Raw genomic sequence first — 25437 nt, 5'->3', positions numbered from 1 at the left:
AAAAAGTACTTATGACTAGTCTGAGGATATTCTCACGTCTAATTATTGTGCTGCGTGGCGACGATGATTACTTTACAAAACGTTTGATTATTAGCTGTGTAGAAATATGCTCAAAGCCAATGGCCATATTGATGTATGACGATTTGTGTGTGTATGTGCGCGTGCGTGCGTGTATATGTGTGTTTTACGTATATTTTTGCAATGTTTGTACTAGCTCGTCGTCGTGGATATCTTGGAGGGACATTATTTTTCTAAGATGAATCGTATGTTGTTTGTGCGGAGAAAAAAAAATTGAGGTCATTTCTGAATGGGCGGGGCAGACAGAGACACAGGAGGTTAAAGAGAGAGAGAAGACTGATGGAGACGAGGGTGAGAGTGGAGGGTTGAGAAGAAGACTGATGATGGAGAAAGAAAGTAGGCACAGCAGACTGGAAAAGAAGGTGCATAGAGATGGTGTTTTATTCACTTGAAAAGCCTCCGTCTGACGTAGGCCTGTTTCACTCAGCAGGCTTAAATTTCATGGGAGTTTAGGCCACTGAATAGTGCTAGCAATTTAATATATTAAGTAGGCATGGTAACACATGAAACTGTGTTGACAAATAACTCCTAAAGATATGAGGCATATATTTAGCTATATATGAGTATTAGTGTGGCAAAGCATTTATTCTCTATATTTTAACGTCTCACATCTGTCAAACCCTGCTGGATGTTTTATAATACCTGCAAAACAGAAATGGTCTTTCTATTTATTACTTGTATTTTTTCTATTGTGAAAATTTAAGTACATTGTCTATTTTATATATTAATTATAATAAATGTTGTACATATTGTACATAAAACTGTGGTCTCGGTTGTTTTGTTTTTTGGAACGTGTGCGGTCCATGAGAGGAAGTGGATCTGCAGGATGTGTTGCACAACTTATTGGTCTGGATGCAAAGATAAAGTCGAGTTACATGTGTGAGTGGTTAGCAGAACCGTGGGGAAATGAACTTAGCCTCCAGTTTTTGATGTATTTATAGCAATTTACTCTTATAGGACAACTCATTAGGTATACTTTACTACTACCAGGTTGGACTCCCTTTTGCCTTCAGATCTGCTTTCATTCTTCATGACTGATTCAAAAAGGTCCTGGAAACATTCCTTGCAGATTTTGGTCCATATTGACACAACAGCATCACACAGTTGCTACTGTTTTTTTTTTGTTGTTGTTTTTGACTGCACGTCCATCCTGTTCCATCACATCCCAGAGATCCTCTATTGGATTGAGATCTGGTGACTGGAGGTTATTTGAGTACTTCTCAAGTTAAAAAATCAGTTTCAGATGATTTAAGCTTTGTGATACTGTGCATTATCATGCTGGAAGCAGTCATCAGAAGATGGGTACACTGTGAGTGATCCACTGATACAAGGTGGGATGAATCCATGCTTTCATGTTGTTTACCTGATGTGGTCTTCTGCTGCTGTAGCCCATCTGGTTTGCATTGTACTTTCAGAGATGCTCTTCTGCATGCCTTGCCATGTAACAAGTGATTATTTGAGCTACAGTTGTCTTCCTATCAGCTCAACAGAGTCTGGCCATTCTCTGACCTCTGTCACCAAAGAGCCATTGTCCAGAGAAGTGCTGCTCACTGAATACTTTCTCTTTTTAGACCATTTTCTATAAACCCTAGAGGTGACTGTGTGGGGAAATCCCAGCAGATCAGCAGTTTCTAAAATACTCAGACCTGCCCATCTGGCACCAACAAACATGCAACATTTAAGGTCACTTAAATCGCCTTTCTTCTCCATCCTGGTGCTCAGTTTGAACTTCAGCATGTCATCTTGATCATGAATTACTACCATCTGATTTGCTGATTAGATATTTGTGTCAATAGGCAGTTGAACAGGTGTACCTAATGAAGTGGCTGTTGAATGTATATTCTGAGTCAGTGTCTTGATAAACCTTAAATATATAGTCTCTATAGAGAAAAGTGCTTATGTTATTTCAGCTCTTCTGATAAATCCCTGACTGTGACTCGCAGGGCTATTTCTCCTGGTGTTTGGAGGCTGTTTTTAATATAAATGACATCTAGTACTCTGTGGTAAGTGTGGAGATGTTTTCTATCAGTCTGCTGGCTTACTTGTGTTTCCTAGAGTCTCTAGAAATATAATGGGAGGCAGAGCTTTCAGGATCCTGTCCATGTACGAAATATCTTCCAGTTTAGGTCAAAGACCACAAGACCTTGTCTACCTCTGAGGTAAGGTGGAAAAGTTTTCTTTATGACAATGATGATAGTTAGAGTGGATCATGTGACCCAGTGTCGTCCCTTAGTTATGCAGCTGCACATAGATAAAGCTTATTCTTTGCACTTATCACTCCAAATATATTTTTATGCAATTACTACATAAGGGGAGGGAGTAGCATACAAAGGTGGATCATCGGGTAGGTGGCGTTCTCTGATATTGTAAAGTCTTAATTGTTACAGGAAGCAGTGATCTAAAAAGAAAAGTGAATTGAAGCTGGAGGTCATCTATGTGTAATATGTTTGTTGCCAAAGACCATTTACTTTGTTGTCCTAGCTCATTTTATTTTAAGACAATTAGCATCGCAGGGCAAATAGCTTCCTTTCTAGCAGATGACTAGTTAGCACATTAACTAGTTTTAATGTGTTAATCTCCAAAAACACAATTTCATAACATGCAACTCATTAACATTTTCATTAACCCTTCCTTGGCAACATATGACACATACATGTCATTTTAATGCATATTAGAGGAAAATAATGTGAATTAGACAAAAAACAACAGTAAATATCTTTATTTTTGTCTTCATGGTTTTCCATCTAATGTGACACAGAAGCATTGTGAGCAGCATTATACATTATACAAAGAACTAGAAACAAAAAAAACATATTGAAACAAAAGTTGTAAAAAAAATAGGCCTTTGTTTCTCCTGTGATCAATCTATACAGTATATATGATTATTTAGACATACATTTACTCCTGTAGATAGCACTTAATATTTTCATGTACTTTATGTGCAACATTAGTCTACAACAAACATTTTTTTCCCCACATAAGAACAACTCACACTGCAGCAAACAGCATGGCTGCAGACAAAGATGAGGAGTACAAGGGTGAATTATGACACAGAGTGCAAATCAGCATACTGTCTGCTTTGCTTTTAAACTGAGAGTTAATTTAATGCCACGCAAGCAACCTGTCAGTAGGAGCTGCAGTGCGACCTCAGTTTCATCATCGCTAAAAATAACCCCGTTTTTAAAGTGTCTATAAATAAGAGGCTGCTCCTGCACGCACACGTGGCTTCTCTCCTATTTAGAACTAATAATGTCTCAGGCAGAAGCACAAAATAAGAAAAAGAAGGGAAAAAAAAAAAACGTAAGCACTGTCTGAACATGGGACACATTTCTGCTTTCCAATGAAAATAGAAGACAGTCCTAAGAAGACATTAAAAAAGTGACAAACATTTTCTTGGTGCATTTAAAATTTTTAAATATGCTTCAAGCTCTGACTGTATGTTTATGACCTACAACTGGCTCCAAACGCGCTCCCTGTGGCCCCCTGGTGTTGAGACAGAGCTACAGCAAAGCAGTGAAAGTAGAACTAAAAAAATGTTGGCAGGTTCTTGTGAGTCATTCAGATGACTCAAGAAATCCAGTTACAAATAAATAAAAAAAAACAAAAAAAACAAAAAAAAAAACAGCTTAGACTGCGGTAAACTTACACCAAAAAATTTAAAAAAAAGACTGACTGGAAGAATAAAAGCGAATCCAACTCAAAGAAACTCAGTAATGTCAACAACAACAACAACAATGTTTACGACCTACGACCCACATGTGGTCAAGCTGAAGAAAGATAAACTAATCACAATACTGATATCTGATGAGATGAGAGTTGTAGGTTGGCTCAATAATGCTTCAGCTGGAGGCATGATGTCCATTAAGGTTTTGACAGCACTCAGAATGATGTACTGTCATTTAACAGCTGTGTAGGCACACGCTAAAATGTTTTATTAAATCCCTGCAAAAATAACTGCCACACAGGCAGCTGCCCACACACTCCTTGCCTTAGTTGCCAGATCTTTTTTATCAAATTCAAACTTATCCTGTTTTCAAAAATCAAAGCACAACACCTAACTAAGAGTAGAATTGAAACTTCTGTTCGCCTCTGAACGTGAACTACAGCACGCCCAGCTTCGACAAAGTAACGAGAAAAGGCATCTAAAGTTAGCTTTAGCCTAAATTCCTCTTCTGTTTTCTCCTCATTTAACCTACATTGTGGCCTGGAGAGGTCTTACTATCAGAGTGAAACACAAGCTTTAATCCCGGCCATTCAAATAACGCTCCAATTACACAAGTCGGCCGCAGATGCACTCTGTAATCTATGAGCTGCTCTGCCTCCCCCTCTGCAATATCAATAACAACATTGATCCATGTGTTGTGCTTACTAACTCCTGTTTTTGACATGCTTTCCCTTTAAATGCATCACCAACTGCTGCCCAGGGTCTCTCACCCCCATACGAAGACCTCCACAACACTGAAAACTGCTTTAAAGCGCTTTGACCAACCAGTCAATGTCTTGACTAAATATTCTTTCAAGTTTATGAATCATGTCCAAAGAAGAAACCTTGGTAAACACTGCCAAAGATCAGAATGTGAATCTGAACAAATAAATAGCAACACCTATAAAGTTTACAGCTCCGCTGCTAAACACAAGGAAGGGGAAACAGGACTGTGCATAAAAAAGAGAGAGGGAGAAAAAAAAGAAATTCAGCTTTTTTTCAGTTTTTGTTCCAAAGCTATGAGTCATTATCTGAAAGTATGACTCACAACTCAACCGTGTTCCCACTTGTGACCCTTGGGAAAGGCGGGCCCCTGCATTTTTTGATCAGTCGCAAAACAGGGGAAACGAAAACAAACAAGCAACTACTGATTCGTATACTGAGGGGGATCGGCTGCAGAGAGCAGAGTACCATCAGCTGTTTTGACATCAGACTGATGTCAAGTTTTGCCCGCTTTTGACTTGGTCCGCTCTAGAATTCATCGTCTGAGCTGAGCAGCAGCGTTTTCTCTGTGTCCCCGCGGCCGCTGACAGCACTGTGGGCGCGGGAGACTGGCGGTGGCGCCCCCTGCTCCAGCGTGGACTGCTGGGTGTACTGCTGGTAGGCCGGGGAGAAGTTGTGGATGGCGTCCTGGACCATGTCGCCCGGGTTCATTGTCTCCTTCAGGCTGCTGGAGATGCTCTTCATGGGGGCGCAGCGGCCTGCGGGAGAGCCATAAAAAAGGAGGGTTAGAGGCCAAAAGCTGGGGTGAAAAATAGAGAGACTGGATGCAAGTGGAAAAAAAAAGAAAAGGAAGGACGGTGGGAGGCTAAACATCAAAAGAAAGTGGATTTATAATGTTTAAGCACAGGGAGAGAGAGAGAAGGGAAAGGAAGAGAGATAAAAGAGTCAAAAACAGAAAGAGATTTAAGACAAGGGGATAGTCTCTGAGAAAAAGGAAAAGGGCATCAGTGATTTAAAGGATGTAAAAAGAAGGAATGAGTGGGGGAAAGGGGGGGGAGCAATTGTACAAGGGCAGTGGATGAGATTTAGAGAGGAGGCAAGAAAAGGGGGTTCAGAGTGATTTAAAGGGAAGTAAAACAGGGAGAACTGCATAAAGGGAGAAAGGTTGGGGGGGTTGCTTTAGGAAATGTCAGCACAAGAACCAAAACTGAATTGAAATATGAGATTTTAAAAATAAAAGAGAGAGAGAACAGAAACTGCTGGCTTAATGCAGCTTAATAAATCAAAATAGAAATAGCAGCAGTGTGAAAACGCACAAGGGCGGTGTTCAACCTACCAAACTGTCCATATGTAGGAACAGGTCCTTTAGAGTGCAGCAGAGAGGAGAAGATAAAAAAGAAGATAGATATGTAGAAACAGACAAGTAGAAAACGACAAGTGGGATATCAGGAGGTGAAAAATAAAGGCGAAAACAAAAACTTAAGGAAGTAGTAAAAAAAAAAAAAAAAGATGCATTGAAACAAAAGGAAATGAGATGGAGGACAGACACGAAGTGAAAGACTTTTTGAATTCTTTTTTAAGACGGTAAACATTTACGACAGATGTGTTAAACCCCGCTGTTTCCTTCCTCCCTTCTTCCCTCGCCTTCCTTCTCACCTGTTAAATCGAGACTTTTGTCCTTGTACACGCTGTATGTGAAAGCGTGCCGCAGAGCCAGTGCCGCGAAAAACATCTCGATGCATATGATGAAGTTCTGGTAACCGGCGGCGACCGTACCCTCACCGACGGACACTTCCACTGAGTTGATCTGAGGGATGGCACCGCATTTCTCCAGGATGGCCAGCAGCATGCCTGACCACAAATAAATAAGCACAGGAAGCTGTCACTCCACCTGTTTTCATAACAAACGTCGTGTGGCGTCTTTTGCCACGCTGACCTACCCTGCCAGAAGGAGAGGAAGATGACCGACTTGACCATGAAAAACTTGAGCATGGGGCTGTAAGGGCTCAGCAGCTCCCTGGTGGCGAAGTAGAACAGGAAGAGGGCGTACAGCGACAAGCTGACGGAGATATTGTAGATGATGGTCACGTACAGGTAACCGCTGGCAACACTGCAGAGTGAAGGTCAGATAAAACTGCATTAATGGTGCTGGTTTGTGTTTGGGGTTAGTTCTGACTACCTTTTGTGATTATTGGAAGCTCCCATTAGAGATGAAAGTCTGAAGCGTTCAATTAATCTAGAAATTAAAGTGGTAATCCTCATTTTGTGGAAGCTGTGAAACGTGTGAAAACGCCTGGATTCTCACAGATATACACCACCAAGTTCACCACCAGCAACCTTCCTGTCTGCAGCACTTACTTAAAGTCTCCATCCTTGTATTTGCCGTAGGCCTGCAGGATGACGGTGATGACAGCCATGAGCGGTTTGACCACACAGAATTGCAAAGTGGCCTGCTTGCAAAATCGCAAGAAGCCAATGGAGTAGGCCTTTCCCCTCAGACAGCAGGTACCATACATACAGCTGGACCTGATGGAACCAAACATCAGGAAAAAGGAAAACATGTTGAGCAATAGTTTGTATTTTTTAAAAAGAGTCCATGCCATGAAAACAAATACTGTTTAAAGCGGACTTATTATGGCTACACCATGGGTGGCTCAGTGGTTAGCACTGTCGCCTCACAGGAAGACGAGGTCCGGCTAAATCCTTTCTGTGTGCAGACTGCATGTTCTCACCAGTTTCACTTCCTGGTTAAATTAAAGTTAATCCATTAATTTTTTTTTTGAAAGGTGTTTTTCAGCTGCATAATTTCATTCTTGGACTTGACTAGAGCAGCCTCGGTGGCGCCCGTCTGTTAACTGTCTGGCTGAACAAGCTGTTGCAGGACAACTTTCTGCTGATTGGCTGCTCCTCATACACAGCAGTAAAAAACATCAACATCTGAAATACAGCATTTAGAGTCTGAAGCCTGAGCTTTTAGGGACTTAAAGGGATTATTTGTAAAAACAGACCTGATTATTTTAAACTCTGCCCATGTTTAATACAAGTTCACACCAGCAGAACAAAAGGAAAGCATAACGAGTTCAATTTAAAGGCCTTTTAGGCTGAACTTACTCTATCGGTTTTCCTCTGATCTCAGCCATGATGGCGCTTTCTCCTCCCAAGTATTCGTAACACAGACTCAGGAAGTTGTAAATAACAAATGCTGAAGAGACACAGGGGGAGAAAAAGAGCTGATTTGATTATAATCGCTACATATGTGATAGTTTTGGTTTGTTATTTGATCGTTGCTTACTGTAAATGGTGTTTCTGGAAAAGCTTTTTTCAGACCACTGTAGGAAACTTGAAATAAATGATGGCTTCATTGACACATTCAAGTCTCCCAGAAGCCATGACAGCGTGACAGTGAACCAACATGCACAATACCAGGAATTCTAAGGACCGCAGCTAAATGGAAATGAGCAATCATTCAATCAATTTTACAATTGATTTTCTAAGTCTGTGTTGTCCTCTGTGACTGGAGCCTGTTCACTGAAACTGTTAATGTCACAACAAACATATTAAGACTTTCTAAACATGTTTGGTTACAGAATTGTCTCCATTTGTTTTACATGTATATAAACAACTAAACATTTCACAACACTGGGTTCAAATTGTCAGAAAATAGCCCATATTTTTATAGCAGACTGAAAAAAATACAGCAGTAACTCACTCGATTACTCACAGACCTCCCAGCAGTCACACAATAACAAACACATCACTTCCTGTCACATTTGTTTTATCATGCGGACGGAAATATACAGCACAATTCAAACTGAGGCGCAGCTCAAAAACAACAGCTGACCACACATGAGGTAATTATATGAAATAATTTTTATACTGTCATAGGGACATAAGGCATAATAATATTTCACTGTAACAAAAGGGAAACCAGCTGTTTATAAATCTGTACTAAAGCATGACCTTCACACACAATCACAAGCATGCTTATATTTAGTATTAGAAAGCAACAGCTACTTATGTCCAAATCAAATCTAGTGCTGCTCTACTCAATGCAAAAACACATGGACATAATTCACGTAATCTGACAAGACTTGACCTTCAATTTTAATATCCAAAGAATTAACTAAAGTTGTATTTCTTTCATTAGCTAATAAGTCTTCAGCCACCTATTTTCTCTCCTCTGTGCTGCTTCAGTGAGAAGGTGTTCCAGATCAGGAGGCTCATAAAAAAACACAACCGTGCTAATCCCGTTAACCCCCGAGGACCTTCCAGTCCCGCGTGCATACGCGCACTCTCGCAGGGGTGTGTTTGAATGCATGCAAGGTAAATCCGCTCTTGGATAACTTTTGTGAACTAAATGCATAAGATGAAAATGAATTAAACAGAATCCAAATAAAGGAGGGTAGTGACTGTGCATCAGTTCATTGTAAAGTGTGAAAATGTAACATATCCTGGGTGTGTGTCATGTTTGTGCATGGGAGGTTCACAAAAGCACTATGCACATGCAAGCATCGTGCCATAGCACAGAAGTCTCTGTACTGCTGACAGTGACTATAGTTCATCAGCTCTTTGCAGCTGTGTTATTTCTGCATATTTTCTTGCTCTGTTTTTAAACTCCACCCAAACCCTCTCTACAACTTTCCCACTGCCTTCTATCTGACGTCAGATGTCTGTCAGACAGTACTCAGGTAATAAGATGCCACACATGCCAAACACAAAAAGCTCGTCCACAGAGCTGAGTGATGAGAACTGGTTCATCTGCTTCCAGCAGCTCTCCTTGTGTCTTGGCTGTTTACCATTATGTTCTTTCACTTTTCCCCAAGGACTCCCGCCTGCAAGCGCCAGTTGCCACGGTGATACAGTAGGCCTACATACAGTGAGAACAGTAGGAGCAAGTTTGCAGCAAGTTTGGTTGAGGTAAACTCATTATCTGATGCAGCCAATCTGGTTGATGAGGGAGATTTGTGAGCGTGGTTGCCATGCAACAAGTCGGTCCTCGCCGAGGAAAAGGACTCAGCGGCATTATAGGAAGATGACGGCTGATGAGAGGATGAAGAGAAATGAAAAAGGGAGTGAAGACTTGGGCAAGAGCGCGGAGACGGAGGAGGTGAGCCATATGTATGACAAAGCAATATGACGAACATAACGCTTCCTGCCAAAAGCAGAACCAAACATAGCGATTCCCTTCAGCTCACATTCAAAAGCATGTGACGTCATCGGTTCGCCAACACAGGACACGACACGTGAGCCCAGCGTCACAATAAGACGATCATTTTTAGCTTTATCGTGACAACTAAACTCAGAGACTGAGGGGTGGAGGCAGTCGACTTCCTTTCACCATCTTCTGCCAATTCCTGACTTTAATAGCGCAGGATACAACATGTCGGTTGGAATGTGTTTTGTTTGAGTCACCATTGGCCGAGAAGCCGCCAACCCACCATCTCCGTTAACCAAAAAGACAAAAAGAGCCCAGATTTTTTATTAAATCCATTTTTAGTGATTAAACTCATCCTGTCTCTACTGAGATTGGAGTCGTGTTTCCTCTCAGAGCCAGTTTTATAATTCCAACCAGAGAATTATGCCCAAATCAAAATGGCTGAGACAGAGCCAAAATATAATGCAGAAAAGGCAAGAATCTAATAAGTGTGAGAGGGTCCTTTACAAAATAAGTATTGACTTGTAGTGGTAGATAATCTGTTAAGGATGACAGAGCAGACTATTCATTTCCACTCTAATCAGACCACAATGTGTTTCAGCAACTCAACTGGAAAAGCTGCCTGCAAAGACGTGAAAAGGATTTAAATCAGAGAGTTCTGTTAATGGGATACAAATGACCTAGTGGGTCATGGGAGCTCAGAGTTTTAGCTTGACATTGATGAGATAAAATCAACAGCACGTCCTCACCTTCATAGCAGTCTCTGACGGTGTCAAAGTAAACATAGTACTGGTCATTGGTGAAGAACAGGAGGCTGAGCCAGGAGTCAAAGGCATAGATGGGAACGATGAAGAGGATCCGTACGATATGGCGCTGCTCCCTGGGCGAGCTGTAGAAACGCAGGTGCATGTAGATCTAGGAGAGAAGGAAGAGACTTTCTGAACACTGGCAGGTTTTTACAATGACTCACAAGTCTACTTTAATGGGCATGGAGGATTTCACAGGAAGTGAGCACAGAGTCCTTACAACTCAGGATGGAGCAGAGGTTTTATGAGCATCATCTGCCGTTGTGTAGATCCTCCATTCAGATTTTTTTATTATAAGTCATTTATGCCTTTTTTCTATCTTGTGAGTTGGTCCATGTGACTGACCTCACTAATCAATACATCCCCTGAGCTCAACTCACAGGAATGTGATTTTATAAACCCCTTTCAACGTTTTAAAGTATCTGTGTGTGTGTATTCATGCTCTGTGTCACAAACACCTGCCGCGGGATGTTCCCCGGCAACTTCTCTCGGCCTGAGCATGTTTGCTGGATCACATCACCTGCGCATTAAACAAACACACCTGTCTGTCTTTTTCGTGAGCACATCCATCACAACAGACCGTCTGCTCGGTCAAACACCAACACATGCACTTCCAGCAGAGCACAATATATTATAGTAAAAGTAGAACTGAACAGCACACATATCTCTCTTGATGCTACTGGGAAACAAGCAGGAGCCCATAGAGATAAGTGCTGAGCCAATGTGCAAGTGCCAAAAGCTGCAGTCCCCATAATGGCCACCTGTGATTGGATCCCAACTTTGCACCATTAAGGACCTGCTCACAACCTGGTGCAATAACGGTCTTCATCTCTATAGACAATTAACATTCTTATAAAAAGTACTGAGATATTTTTTGTTATATAACTCACCTTTTTAAACTTTATTAAGGCTTCAACTATTGTGGTCAATTTGGAAGCTGACACATGCAGCTGGTGTCTTATATCTTGCAAGCTCTCAAAGTCATAACTGTTTTTGTATAAATAATATTGAATACTTGATATCCAAGATGTCTGTTCTCCTTTTTTTGTAAATGAAACTTTAACATTATTAGTCTGTTACTTAGCACTAATTATTAGCTAACTGAGTATCTGCAAAGTATCTCTACAGTGTCTGGGTGCAGCTTACTGATCTAAGCCTGCTATTGCTAGCTTAGGTGATAAATAAGCACTCCACCCTCACGTGAAATCAAAATATGGCCCCTGCAAGTTCCAGAAATCAAATATGACAGGTAAAATTTAAAACCTGAGAAGGTCATCTTTTATATAAAGTCTACACCAGGAGGCTGTTACCTGGTGACAGGTGAGGATTAGTGCAGTCCAGACAAAGAAGCCAGACACCGCCTGCGTCGCTGGAGTCATCAGAAAGATAGGCGGATCCGAGCTGAGAAGAGGGGCATCAGGAAGCCATGAAATATTGGGGCCCATCGGAGCTGCCGTGGGTGGGGGGCCAGGTGCCGGAACAAGCGGAGAGTCCTCCCCCAGCCTCTCTGAGAGTGGCACGTCTCGCCTCCACAGTTTTAACATCTGGAAGTGACGTAGACACTGGTAAAACATTCACATCACAAACTGGAAAGAATAAAAGGCACATCAGAGATGTCAAAACACTTCTCCAACAGTGATCACACTGTGATCTAATCCATGAAGTATGAAGAGTCACCAGTAATCATCGACCTGAAATGTCGATGTCGTGTTATCAGTGTAATGTGTAATCTGTGATAAGAGGAGATTTCAGAATAAATGCAGACAAACTCTAGGTCAAAATATCTTCACTCTGAGTAAAGAATGTGTGTGGACTGTTTGCTCATGGGCACCCACATTCAACTCAATGTAAAACAATGTCTAACAGCAACATTTTAACTCTGGTTTTTAAGCTAACAGACAGCAAAGCCGTCAGGTATCATCCATTCAGGCCTTTTACGGCTCAAAACATAAGAAAATGCTTTTTGAACAGAAAGACTAGCAGCAAAACATGACGTTTAAAGACAATTGTTTTTAGTTTCTGCATTTCTCTGCAATGTAACCGCACACTCAGAATAAAATCCTGATGATGTGGACCCTGGACTTTATAACAACACCGAATGGGCCTAAAATAATTTGTTAAAGTTTATAATGTCACACCTTAGGGTGCATTTTCTTCATGTATGATCAGTGAGCTGAACAAGAACCACTTTCAGCCAGAGGAAATTTAGATAGAGACAAAAGATTTTAAGTCAAGCGGCCCTATCAACAGCTCCTGATGATGGGGACAGCTCCTCGCTGACTGTGACAAACAATGGGAATGTTCTCGGGGTGTCCGTGTTCTTGCTCACTGACAGACAGTTGTCACCTCACTGTTGACAGAACCAGGGACAATAAATAAAAAGAGCAGGCGTGAGTGCTATAAGTGGAAACTGATTGTGAGCGAGAGATGGTAACCTTCAGTCTCACTAATCATGCTGTCTGTCAGAGCAGCACATGAAACAAACAGCACACAAGCTGACATAATGACACCCCCTCCTCCCACACACACACACACACACACACACACACACACACACACACACACATCAGCAGTCCTTCCATTTACTTTCTTAAAATAAATGACATTAAAGTGTAACAACTGAATTTAGTGGGTTGATAAAATTAGGCTACTTATAGGCGTTTCTTTGGTGGCTAAGATCTGTGTGTATGTGTGTGACAGCAGGCCATTTGTATTGGTTTGCAGGGGATCAGCATATGTCAACAAGAAGAAGTGAAGGCATCAGCAGCCACACATATAATAACAGGCACAGTGAAAAGATGCTCTGCTGAAGCAGAGGGCCATCTTTGTGTCTCATTTGAAAGGGGGGAAATAAATAAAAGGTCAGTCTATGCAGTCTCACACGCACAAGGGAATAATATAGGGAGAGGCAGGCAGTCAGGAAAACAAAGTAACAGATGGAAAGGGGCAATGGGGGGCAGACGGGGTGGGCTTATCATTAATGGTAGCCAGACTGGATCAGCAGGCGTACAAGCAACAACAACACAAACAGTTCAAAAACAAAAAGACGCTAAAACTCTGTGTGTGTATGCCTTTCAGTTACTCCAGTAATCATTTATTATGTTGCTGTGATTTATTCAAAGTGAATGAATTATAAAGTTGAAATAAGAAAAATATTCATTTCAACAAGCTTTTATTTAAAAAGACTCACCTTTGCTAAATGTTAGCTACAACAATCCACAGCTGAACTTGAACTGTAAGCGTGAAACAGACACAGACTTTTATTATGCTAGCAATGAAGTAACAATTGAAGTTTTCTAGTTTGTTTTAAAGTCTAGACTCACCCGCTTATTTAAATCCGTCCTCAGCTCCGTCACACACACACAAAAAAATCTTCGGCTAGAAATAACCCACAAACGGCCTTAATTCCTTCTCAAAGCAGCACCGTTGCTCCCCGGACATCCATGTTGAGTCGTCGGTGGACCGCGCCGTTAACCCCTCAGCGTCTCACCCCAAAAACTCACCTCTAAAGTTTGTCTGTCATGTTACACAACTTCTACTCTATCTTTCTGTTGCTCCTATCTATTTATAACACCTAGCGTCCACCTAGTTTTGTCGGTGTTTCAGAAGTTAGTGCAGCAAAACCTGTCACTCTCCTCCGATCCCCTGTCTGCGCTCAAGCTCCAGCTCCAGTCCAATCCCTGTCGGATTAACTGCAGATCACACAGCCCCGCCTACTCCGCGAGGACGAGCCAACGCAGCCAATCACCTACCTTTTAATTACCCGGAAAGGGGCGCGGTCTGCCTACTTAACACTGAGCTTGCGCGGTCCAGAGACCAGCAGCAGTGAGAGTGTGGGTGCTGCACAAACAAAGGTGCTCCCGCAAATTCAGTGAATGATTCATTATTCGTTTACAACTTCCTGTCCAAACTGTGTAGTCGATGTGTGGGAAACGGATACTGTGTAACGCCTTTATTTTACTTTTTCAGACCTTTGTCGGCTTTTCATAGCAGAAAAAGCACACGTCTAACTAACTGCATTAGTAATGGCTAGTGAGTTACCATTTAAGTGCACCAGTTAGCAGTTATTAAAAAACACTTTCATCGCAGTACCATTAATATAATCTAAAAAAAAAAAAGTTCAATAAATAAACAAATATTTTCAAAATGGCACCCTACAGGTTATTATTTCCACATTTGACACCCCGTCATAGACCTTCATTACCAAGGCCTGGGAATTTGGGAATTTTAACAACATTCATTTGGTAACACAGAAGGTCTGGCTGAAGTCCTCAAGTTTATTTTGACTGCCAACATTACTTTTCATCTACAGTAATTCCTGTCTTCTTTATTACGAAATGAGTACAAAAGCTAAGAATTAGACCTGGAAGTAGAGCAAAAAGAAGGGGCCAGTAAGTGTTGATGTGGGGCTAGCATGCTTAATTTTCACGCAAGCTTGACATTTAGACGGAGCTACACAAACATGGATATACATGACAGACTGGGGAGACAATTAAGGATGAAACACAGAGAGAAGAGCATGGAAACAAGTAAGGGAGACATAACTGAGATGAGGAAGACTTCCACAGGAGACACTAAGGACAAGACACAAAAAAGGAAAAGCTAAAAACCCTCAAAACAGTAAACAAGCAAGATGCACAGGTCCAAAACAATCAAAGACCCAGAACTAGAGAGGCCCAGAACTCTGTACCATGCCTCTCTCCAAGTGACAGCTGGAATAGGCTCCAGCTCTGAATCATTTTATAAGAGACAATATAAACAGTGTTGTTCAAACGTCTAAGACCATAGGGGACATCTGTCATGTTGAATAGAAACGAGTGATAATATTAGCTACAAAAAAACGTGATATTTATTGTCTGGTACACTTTCCTTTTGTTTTAATAATAACTTTATGTAGAAGCTGACAACCTGTGTTATCCCAACATGATTCGACAGTGTTCCAAAGAGCCTCTGGTGATGTCATGGGTGCTTAACTTTTACAGCCTTCACCTCCAAAAAAATGACCAGGTGGCTATGGAGGAGAGTCCACGAAAGTCAGCACTCTGTGGATTATTTTGGTCTTTTGTAAGCCTGGAAGCCCGGGAGGATGTTAGCTGGGCACAAGCGGTGCCGAAAGGTCTTACAAGAGACAGGGCTTAGATGGATAAGAAGTACAACAAGATGTCCAAAACTGAGCCACTAGAAATGGCCTATAGCTCTGGCTCTATGAAAAATAAATCAGAGAAGCAGAGCCCAAAAGAATAAATGTCCTGTTCTCCAAAGACACATCCAGGGTGTAGTCCCAGCTGGAAGGACAGAACCCCCTAGAGTAGTAGTGTCCAACTCCAGGCCTCAAGGGCCGGTGTCCTGCAGGTTTTAGATGTGTCCTTGATCCAACGCAGCTGATTTAAATGGCTAAATTACCTCCTCAACATGTCTTGAAGTTCTCCTGTTATGAACTAATCATTTGATTCAGGTGTGTAGACCCAGGGTGAGATCTAAAAAATGTAGGACACCGGCCCTTGAGGCCTGGAGTTGGACACCCCTGCCCTAGAGTAATATTGAAAGGGCATCTCAAAGAAAGACGCATCAAATAAATAAATAATTGGCCCTGAGAGCAGACCACGACAAAAAAGAGCCAGTCAACATCACAAAAGCAGACATTCAAAGACGAGTCACAGAGCTGGACAGCACCCAGACCTGACATGATCCAGGCTTACTAGCTAATGATGCTAACTGCACTCCATGAGGACCTGGTGAAGCAAATAACAACAGGTCCCCACCCAGATGGCAGGACAACTTTAAACTTACCAGCCTCTCCAAAACTGGGATTTTCCTCTCAGGCATTGTAGCAACCAACCCGAGTAGCTACAAATCATCACATTCAAAGCTGTTCTTTGGATGATGTTGGCTGTCTTTTGTTCTGGTTCCACACTGTTTGGCAGACCTGTTGCCACTGATTTTCATTCCAATTTTTGTGCAATTCGGAATAACAGTCTTTTTCTCCCTGTTTCTCTTGCTTAAGAGCAACTTCTCGACACCCACCCTTCCATTGAGACCATTTCTGATGAGGCTTCAGTGAACAGCAGATGGATCAACTGAAGGGCCAGATGGATCTCTCAGGTTCTGTGTCAAGTCTTTGCTATATTCTTTCCTATTTCTTAAAAAGATGGCATTTGAATATTGTACACCACACACAGGTTTTCTGGAATCACTTTATTCGTGCAGGAATACTATTTTATGCCTATCAAACTGTGTTATCTTTGGCATGCTTTGAGTATTCTTCAAGTTCAAATTCCAGTTTCAAATTGGTTCAAGTCTTGTGCCTAATTTATACTTAAATGATTCACGTATCAGCATTAAGTAGCTTAAAAACAGATAACACTTCTCTGGTCAGATAAAGGAACTACTGGAAGTAAATTTTAAAGAAATCTTTAGACTTTTGTACAGCATTTGTATTCTGCGATCAGTTATGAATATGAATATTTAAGTATGTTTCCATCAAGAGAAAGATATCATTAGAAGTTTGTATAAGGTGTGTATATTTTTTATTGAATCAGAAAATATACACAAATATCATATTAATAAAGTTGAAGCATGGTAAAGAAATGTACAGGACATCAGTCATCATCCTCTAATCAGAGACCTCCATCCATCCTGACAGGCCTGGGTTAAAATACCGATGAGTACATTTTATATTATAACAAGAACCTTTCTGTCATTGCCTGCCTCAGTGCAAACCAAAACAAACGCGAGGCAGACTCTAAAGGTTTCCGGTAAAGTTTCACTTTCTGTCCCAGGTGTGTCAGGAGGTACTCTTCTCTCCAGCTCCGTCTTTAAACAATCTGTCACATTCTGGCAAAAGTATGTACACATTTTACATGTCATATAAAATGGGACAAAAGCCAAAGTAAAGAAAAATACAAATGTAACACCAGACTTGCTCACCACCAAGATCTTACAACTTTCTCGAGTCTCTTCATGCCTGGAGTTGCAAGCTGGACTAAGGCTTCATCATATCATACAATCCACGTTATATCCCGATCTCTGCTCGTGGCAGTCTTTTTGCACTTTTCACATTCAGTAATGTTTTCAGTCTTCCTTAGGTAAGACTGTAACAAATGTGCTGAAAAATAGGAACTCCTAACAGGTTTTACAGCCTCCCTCTTCCTCACAACTAGCTTTCCTTTCTTCTGGCTCTCTAAAGCAAAGCTGAAGGCAAAACGAACGATTAGGACAATAACACAGACAGACACGTTTACTGACGAAAAGCAGCCTCGCTCCCATTTATCCCCTTCCTCTGTTCCTCTCGGTGGTCCACGTTAAAGCAATCGCCTGGCTCGCCTCTCGTAGGCCTGGATACACTTTTGTTTTGCATTTGTCTCCATGTTTCCTTTTTTTTATTTTTTAAAGATATCTATTAATAATAAAGAATACCACAAGCAGCAGATGTAGCTCTCAAACATTAGCAGATTGATAGTTGTTGATTTTATCACAGGTGTAAACCACAAAATAATTGACTTAGTCCATTTTGTGCACTTCGATGGTTTATTTTATGCGAGTTGAGTTGAGCCTCTGAATTGACCGAGTCGACCCCCGTCCGGCAACACTCTCTGAAAAGCAGTATCAAACGGTTCCAGGCTAGAGTTCGTCTGTCCCACTGGTTTTCCATCATCTCAGCAAGCTTTAACACTGGGCATGCTCACACCGCATACTGACAGACACACGGACGATCGATCCCCCTTTAAGGGCCTGTAATGCTTTCTCCTCCTGCAGACACTCATGTTTTCATTCATCCATTTGAAAAGTAAGGGGTATTTGATACCCTGCAGCTGCTGAACCGCAAGAGAAAAAAAGAAGAACAAAACAGGAAAATGTTAGTCTTTAAAAGATGAAGATTTTCAGCTGATCACTCTGTGCTGCTTCTGTTTTGTAGCCTTAGTCAAATTGTAGTCCACCCGTTTATATGCCTGCTAAGTGCTGTTGTACTGCGCTACTGCTACCATTAATACTACTTAAATTCTGTTTAGAGTAAATATATTAAGTCTGCTTTTGCAGCATTTCAATTTTAAAAGAAATTTAATGACAAATGTCTTATGTTACCCTTTCCTGCATTTATAAAGTCAACTGGGATGTCATAGAGCAGTGCCATAAAACAAGTCATCAAATTTATTTGTGTCATCTTTGTGCATTTTTCCCTCTGAGCAGTTTTACTACTTCCCTCGCACCCTGCTGCACCCATACACTGTATATAAAAGATGGATCTGGTTTACAGGACTGAAAACTGAAGTTAGTTTAAAAAAAAACAACAGCTGCAATCTTTTTAATTGACCAGAAGGTGGCCGACTCCATCCATCCACCCATTTATGCTTGCCGTTCACCCCGTAGCATGGTGCTGTGTGACGAATCTGTGACGAAACTGATGTCACATTGTCTGTGCTGATTCTGGTTGGTCATGCATCTTTCAATTTTTAACTTGGAGTGCACAGCTGTGTCTGTTTTTACTGCTATTTTGATGCCAAATCAGTGCAGAAGCTCATTGACAGATTCCACAGGAGTAGAAAACAACAGACTGTGCAATGTCTTTGACTCCAGGTTTGACTTCTTCTCTTCCTATATCAGCGCTGATGTTTTGTTGATAGTGTCTTAGTGGTGACAGCTATTGCTCGGGAGAATACTGCAGCACCTGCCTGTATCTTAATGAAGACCAGAAAACCAGGGTACGTTTTACAGTGTGGCTGCACTCTTTTGACAAGTTGGTATCGTGTGAGCGTGTAGGGTGACTCGTGACAATCTATTTTCAAACTACACTATCCCTTTGATGGGGATGGGAGCTTGTACAGCTCAAAAGCAAGGATTTTTTTTTTTTTTAAATAAAAGAAACGCTGTCTGTGTGAGTATGTGTCAGACATGTCCTCACCTGCCACTGACTTGCAGGCCAGGGAGAAGGAACTCACTTTGCCAGATGTTCAAATGGCACACTGACCTGAGTAAGGAGGGAAAACGAGATGATTAAAACAAGGCAAAAGCTAAAAAATAAAGAAAAGAGACTTTCTACGCCTAAACTACGCGAGCCGTCTTCGAGTTTAATTTAAGCAGACGGCCTTCATAGAGTTTGGATCATTTTATTCACTGCAGCAAACAAAGGACAGACACTGAAAAAAACCTGAAGTGCCTACTTATTACCTGTCAAGATCATAGGATAGTCTGGACAATTAAGTTCCTTGTTTTATATGTAGGTACATTATAAAATATTCAGTCAGTGAACAAAGTCATATTTTATCCATTTGAATTTCAGGTTTGGTTCATGTAAGAATCTTTAAAGAGCTCAGAGTGGTCATTCAGTTTGTCTGCTGTCACTGCTACAGGATGTAGGCACTGAAGGAAGGCCTTGGAGAATTAGTCTGCCTTCATATCATATTTGACTTTAAGCTCCACAGTAACAAAAACTCTTCGTATGCATGTTTTGGTGGTAATTATAAGTAGATTAATGATGACTATTTTCCTGCTTCCAGTATTTCAGATATGCATCACTAGTTAGAGCAGAGTGCCAAGTATAATGAGAAAATGCAGTAATCTAAGTTAGTGCAAACTCTTCTCATCCACTTTCTCCACCAAAAAGAAGAAATAAGGAAAAAAAATTGTTTCAAAAGAGCAAAGAGTGACACCTGCTGCAGATTATTTGTGGTCAAGTTTCATAAAGTTCCTTGTAGTTCCTGTGTGCTAAACATGCCTGCATAACATGTAAGGTTCTCTGTCTTAGTTTACTGTATTAAGTTATATTTATATAGCACCAAATCACAACAACAGCCAGCTCAAAGCACTTTAGATGACGAGGTATAAACCCTACAATAATACAGAGAAAACCCCAACAATCAGACCGCCCCTTATGAGAAAGCACTTGGTGACAGTGAGAATGAAAAACTCCCTTTTAACAGGAAGAAACCTCCAGCAGAACCAGGCTCGAGGAGGGGCAGCCATCTGCTGCATGTGAGGTGATGTCTGAATATCCATCACCAGTCCTGAGTGTATAGAAAGACACAGTGCTAATCTTCCTACCTGTGATGTGGTGATGCGTGATTGGTCGAGGCGTGCAGTGAGATCGGAGGAGGAGACATTAGCCGGGGCCCCGCGATGAAGCCTCATGGCCACCTTCCTCTCTCGCTCAGCTCGCTCTGCTCTCCCAGCCTGAGGAGAGCGATTACCTGTGTGAGCACATAGAAACACACACTTAAAATGAAAACCTGAACTCTGCTGCTGCCCTCCAACACCCAGAAGAAAGCAACACCCTAACCTGACTGCTGGACCCCACGCGTAGCTGGGTTAGGAGGAGCAGCGTCTGCCTCGTTCCTCACTCTGTTGGCTGCAGAAGGGTTTGGACCCGGCGGCAAAGCTCGACCTCCCGCTCCTCTTTGGCCTCCTCCTGGTCTTTCCTCTCCATCTTTCCCCTCTCTCCTCTCCCTTTCGCCATCGTCTGTTGTCCTGCCCGCCCCCTGAGACACAAAGGAATAGCATAGATGAGAAAGTCTGCTAGAAAAGGGATAAATCTTCCAAGTCCAAGTGCGACACGCACAAACTTCAGCATGTTCCAGTCAAAGACATAGTCGTAGGAGAAGCCTTGTCGGTGGAAAAGGTTCCTGAAGAGCTGCCTTAGATAAGAGTAGTCTGGCTTGTCATCAAACCGTAGGGAGCGACACAGGTTCAGATACGTGGAGAACTCAGCTGGGAAACATAGGAGACAGAAGATTTAGAGCAAAGTCAGATGAACAGTCTGACAGAAAAACTGCAAAAACCTCTTTACTGCACTCAAGAACACCACTCTAACAGCTACTCACATGGGTAACCTTTGCACAGCACCTCGATAGGGGTGGACATTTTCTTCTCACTGATACGTTCATACTTCTGCCGCTTGGTGGCAGCCTTGAGTCCTTGCCATGGCAGAGAGCCCAGGTTGAAGTACATGAGAACATAGCCCAGAGACTCCAGGTCATCACGTCTCGACTGCTCTGTGGAGAAAAAGACGGAGCAAAGGGACGAAAAGAGAGAAGAGAATGAAACAGCAGCAAATGTAGGGAAAGAAAGGAAAAAGCTACAGCTCTGAGAATCATGTCACAATTAATAAAAAGGAATCAGAAAAATCATATTGGGGTCCGCAGAACACACACAACAAGACAGATACGCAGGCCGTCTCCGCTGCCTTACCGATGCCCAGATGGGTGTTAATGGAGGCGTAGCGAGCGGTGCCGGTTAGGTTTTTATTCTCACGGTAAGGGATGTGCTGGTGTGTCCGGGCGTCACGGTATTTCTTGGCCAGGCCAAAATCGATGATGTAGACCAGGTTTCCCTTCTTCCCGAGCCCCATCAGGAAGTTATCGGGCTTCACGTCTCTGTGGATAAAGTTCTTGGAGTGGATGTACTCGATTCTGCTGATCTGAAGACAGACAAAGGGGGTCACTAGTTATCTTGTATGCTGAGGCACAGTTAACAAAAATTTCCTTTCATGAAGGTAAACGGACGAGTCTCAGTCTTGAGGAAGTGTTTTAAAAATGGTATGAAATTCTGACAAAGTACACAGAAGCTCTCATTTGAGCTCTTAACGTGATTAGTTACTACAGATGATAGGGTGCAAGGTGGAAAAAAAGAAGCCCTGATGAGCTGTTAGGCTTTTTGTGGCCAGTCGGTCTCACCATCTGGTCTGCCAGCAGCAGGACTGTCTTCAGGCTGAACTTGCGGGAGCAGAAGTTGAACAGGTCCTCCAGACTGGGACCCAGCAGCTCCATCACCATGACGTTGTAGTCGCCTTCCGCTCCACACCACTTGATAGCCGGGATTCCCACTGTGGTGTGAGAAGGAGCAGAAATGTTAGGAAACCGAATCATTTGGAGTAAAGATTCTCACTCATATATCAACCTCTGCACATAAATAAAGCTTCAAGTTATTTATCTTATGTCCGTCACTGTGTTATCACCAGCTTAGTGCAGCAGGATGATCATTACTCCTAGTGACCATAAAGACACTCAAATGCTCATTAATTGCATTTCAGTCAAAGATAACTTGAGTTTCAATGCCTTTGTGTGCCCTGAAATGTCTTTCAAATTCACCATAATCTCTTTGCAATCATGGTTGATAGCTCTCAGCAGCCCTAAATACTCCTTAATGACCCTAAAACTATTTACTACATCTCAGCAGACCGGTAGTAAAGCTTTCAAAGAGACCCTGAAATATTTCTCTGTACCTCCACCCTGCATCATTTTGTAGAATTTGCTCTCGATGTGGAGCTGTGGATGTTTGGTCTTCACACATTCCAGTTTAATGGCTACTTCCTCTCCTGTAGCAATGTTTGACCCTGATGAGAGAAACAGAGGTTAGATCAGAAGAACTTAAGTCTACAAAACCCCAAAACTGATGGCAATTGGCACTACTTGCTTAGATACTCACCGAGATAAATATCTCCAAAGGATCCACTCCCTATCTTCCTCCCAAGGCGGTACTTGTTCCCCACCCTCAACTCCATGGCTCCTGAGCTCTTCAACTTGCTGGAACGGTTCGACAGAATCACACAGACACACACACGCACAAAGCTGTCATCAGTCACCGGTGATCAATAGAGTGAAAGGACACTGGTGAAAAGACTGCAGACTTTAGAGTACAAGCGGTTAGGCCTTAGGCTGCTGTATCAGTGAAGGGAAACAGAACTGTAAGCCTGAGCAAAGTACAATGACGTAGTGCAGCCCGAGTTGAATCTCTGGAGCCAGGAGGGAAACTGTGGCACACATGTGGCCAAAGCGTCAAAGAGACACGACCTAATGAAACACCCCTGCTCCTGACGTGTGCCGAGGATGGTTGACAGTAAATTCCAGGCAACAATGTAGGCCAATAAAGTATTTATAAACTGCATGGAGCAAAAAAAACAAGGTGAGAGTGAAGAAGAACAGAGCCTGTAGTTGTGTAACATGATTTATTAAGAACTGCAGGGGGTGGGGGGGAAATCTCACACACACACACACACTCTTCCCAAAGCACTTTAAAGGAGTCTTGATCCTGTGTACAAGTGATTTGCATAAACTTGCTATTTCTCACCGGGGTCCCCTCACAAAATTTGAATGAGTCATGTTTTCCTCATCCTGGCCCTAACTGTGTGCACAGCCCTGAAATGAGGACATGAAAGTGTGAGATGTTGGAGGGGGCTTTTCGACAAAGGTTACGCTTTTACAAGCCAGCCTGACATCGCATTAATCGCTGACTAAGTCGCCCCCCCCCCTTCCCCTTTCAGTCTTGACTGCATTGTAGACGAACCTCCACATACACACCGTGCACTGCTGCACACCGCCAAACCCTTTCCAGCAAGCTCGTTTTCTCTCTCAGCCTTCCAGGAGCTGCTGCTGCTGCTGCTGCTGTGCTGCCAGCGTTACAAAACTGGGACCCACTATTGCAGCAAGAGACTGCAAAAACAGGCGAGACGTGGTATTTTCACCCAGCGTGCTGTTGCCCCAGATATCACAAAGCAAATGAGGAAGGCCGTGCATGCACAAAAACCCCAAAAACCCCACAAATACAAACAAACAAACAAATAAACAACAACATACCGTTCATGTCTGGATGGCCATCAGATATGGTAATAATTCCCCATAACCGCACCCTCCACACAGGACCTCTGATCGAGCGCACCCCCTCGCCCACCCCAACACGACTATCTGGACTCTGTTTGGCTAACCCAAGCCCTCCCCCCTCCACGTCTCTCTCGCTCTCTCTCACACACACAGACATCTTCGCCAGCCAACATACACCCACCCCCCGAAAACCCTCACCACCATCCCTGCACCTTCTCACCGGCTTCGTGGTCGTCCGTCGTCTCACTCAGGACCCTGGACAGCGACGTACCGATGCGGCTTCGGACGGCTCATAGCCTCGGAGATGCGTGACCCAAACCCGAAGTGTCGACCAAAAAATGACCAGCTAATCCGAGACGACCCGGAGGTGGAGATGCGACTAGAGGAAGCTCCGTGGAGTCACGTTTATTTAATGGAAAAAAAATCTGAAACTAGACACCGAGGTCCTCCTCTTCCTCTCTCCTTTGGCTGCTCCTCTCCGTCTCCCCCTCACACCCAGCCCTCCCTCACTCTACACCATTGACAATATCAATGATGTCATGCACAGGCTTGCAGAGATGCCCGGATTGTCTTAAAGCAGCAGGGCTGCTGAGAGCTGCTGCTTGCAGGCATGAATGAAGCGCCCTGATGCCACCAGCTGCACTCTGATCTCCCCTCGCTCTCAGCAGACTCTAAAATTAAAGCACAATAGAGAAGTATAAGATGATCACCGCCCTGCGTCTGCTGGAGTAAGCTATGTGCCTGTGTATGGAGGACCGAAGCTGCCAGGATTAAAAAATAAATAAATAAATAAAAAAATTAAAATATTAAAACTTAATAATAAAATATCGTTTCCGTTACTTCTATTATTCAGTTTTCTATTAATTATCCTATTTATTTATTTATTTATTTGTGTTCCCATTAAATGTTTTTGCATATTAAGTTGCTCATTCGCTCTGTGATCCCACAATTTTACCCGCCCAAATAAAAGGTAAATAATTAATGATTGAAAGTCAGATGTGTACTTTATTAGGTACACCTGTCAGTTAGCACAAATAACTAATAATGACAGCAGGTCAATGCATTTAGTCATGAAGACATGCTGAATTTTAAACTGAGGATTAGGATGGAGGTTAAAGTGACTTTGGTGCAAGATGGTCAGAGCGTTTCAGAAACTGCTGATCTCTAGGGTTTACAGAGCATGGTCTGAAAAAAAGAAAATATCCAGCGAGCAGCAGTTCTCTAGATGACAATGTTGTGTTGATGTCAGGGTAGAATGGCTAGACTTTGAGCTCAAAGGTAGGCAGAAAGATTTCAAATAACCATATGCTATGCATGCATCTCTGAATGCGCAATACACATACACACAAAAGACCACGCCAGGTACCACTCCTGTCAGTTAGG

General features: G+C 42.4%; 2 protein-coding genes across 7 annotated transcripts; both read right to left on the bottom strand.

Moving 5' to 3' along the window:
* Positions 1-3701: 3701 nt before the first annotated feature.
* On the bottom strand, positions 3702-14180 carry tmem184ba (transmembrane protein 184ba). Of its 4 annotated transcripts, XM_026177243.1 has the most exons (10): positions 13789-14180; positions 13656-13698; positions 11776-12009; positions 10409-10574; positions 7616-7706; positions 6863-7030; positions 6445-6614; positions 6161-6355; positions 5841-5867; positions 3702-5262 (listed from the first exon to the last, which is right to left on the bottom strand). In XM_026177243.1, the coding sequence occupies exons 3-10, from the start codon at positions 12007-12009 to the stop codon at positions 5033-5035; spliced, it is 1281 nt and encodes a 426-aa protein (XP_026033028.1). In that variant the 5' UTR covers positions 13656-13698; positions 13789-14180; the 3' UTR covers positions 3702-5032. The 4 variants fall into 4 exon arrangements, with proteins under 4 accessions (XP_026033028.1, XP_026033030.1, XP_026033029.1 ...); XM_026177245.1 differs by lacking the exon at positions 5841-5867; XM_026177244.1 differs by lacking the exon at positions 13656-13698.
* Positions 14181-16975: 2795 nt separating this feature from the next.
* Positions 16976-24814, bottom strand: LOC113027619 (casein kinase I-like). 3 transcript variants are annotated; one of them, XM_026177239.1, is made up of 11 exons: positions 24275-24814; positions 22883-22980; positions 22680-22790; positions 22132-22280; positions 21647-21875; positions 21280-21450; positions 21018-21166; positions 20739-20937; positions 20504-20649; positions 19365-19430; positions 16976-18276 (listed from the first exon to the last, which is right to left on the bottom strand). In XM_026177239.1, the coding sequence occupies exons 2-10, from the start codon at positions 22956-22958 to the stop codon at positions 19398-19400; spliced, it is 1263 nt and encodes a 420-aa protein (XP_026033024.1). In that variant the 5' UTR covers positions 22959-22980; positions 24275-24814; the 3' UTR covers positions 16976-18276; positions 19365-19397. The 3 variants fall into 3 exon arrangements, with proteins under 3 accessions (XP_026033024.1, XP_026033022.1, XP_026033025.1); XM_026177237.1 differs by having other exon boundaries at positions 16976-18279; positions 24275-24813; XM_026177240.1 differs by lacking the exon at positions 24275-24814 and adding an exon at positions 24031-24113 and having other exon boundaries at positions 16976-18279.
* Positions 24815-25437: the final 623 nt, after the last annotated feature.

The sequence above is a fragment of the Astatotilapia calliptera genome, chromosome 8 (assembly GCF_900246225.1).
Source record: "Astatotilapia calliptera chromosome 8, fAstCal1.2, whole genome shotgun sequence".
Lineage (NCBI taxonomy): Eukaryota > Metazoa > Chordata > Actinopteri > Cichliformes > Cichlidae > Astatotilapia > Astatotilapia calliptera.
Note: the sequence above shows the minus strand (reverse complement) of the source record. Positions and strands in the feature narration are given on the sequence as shown.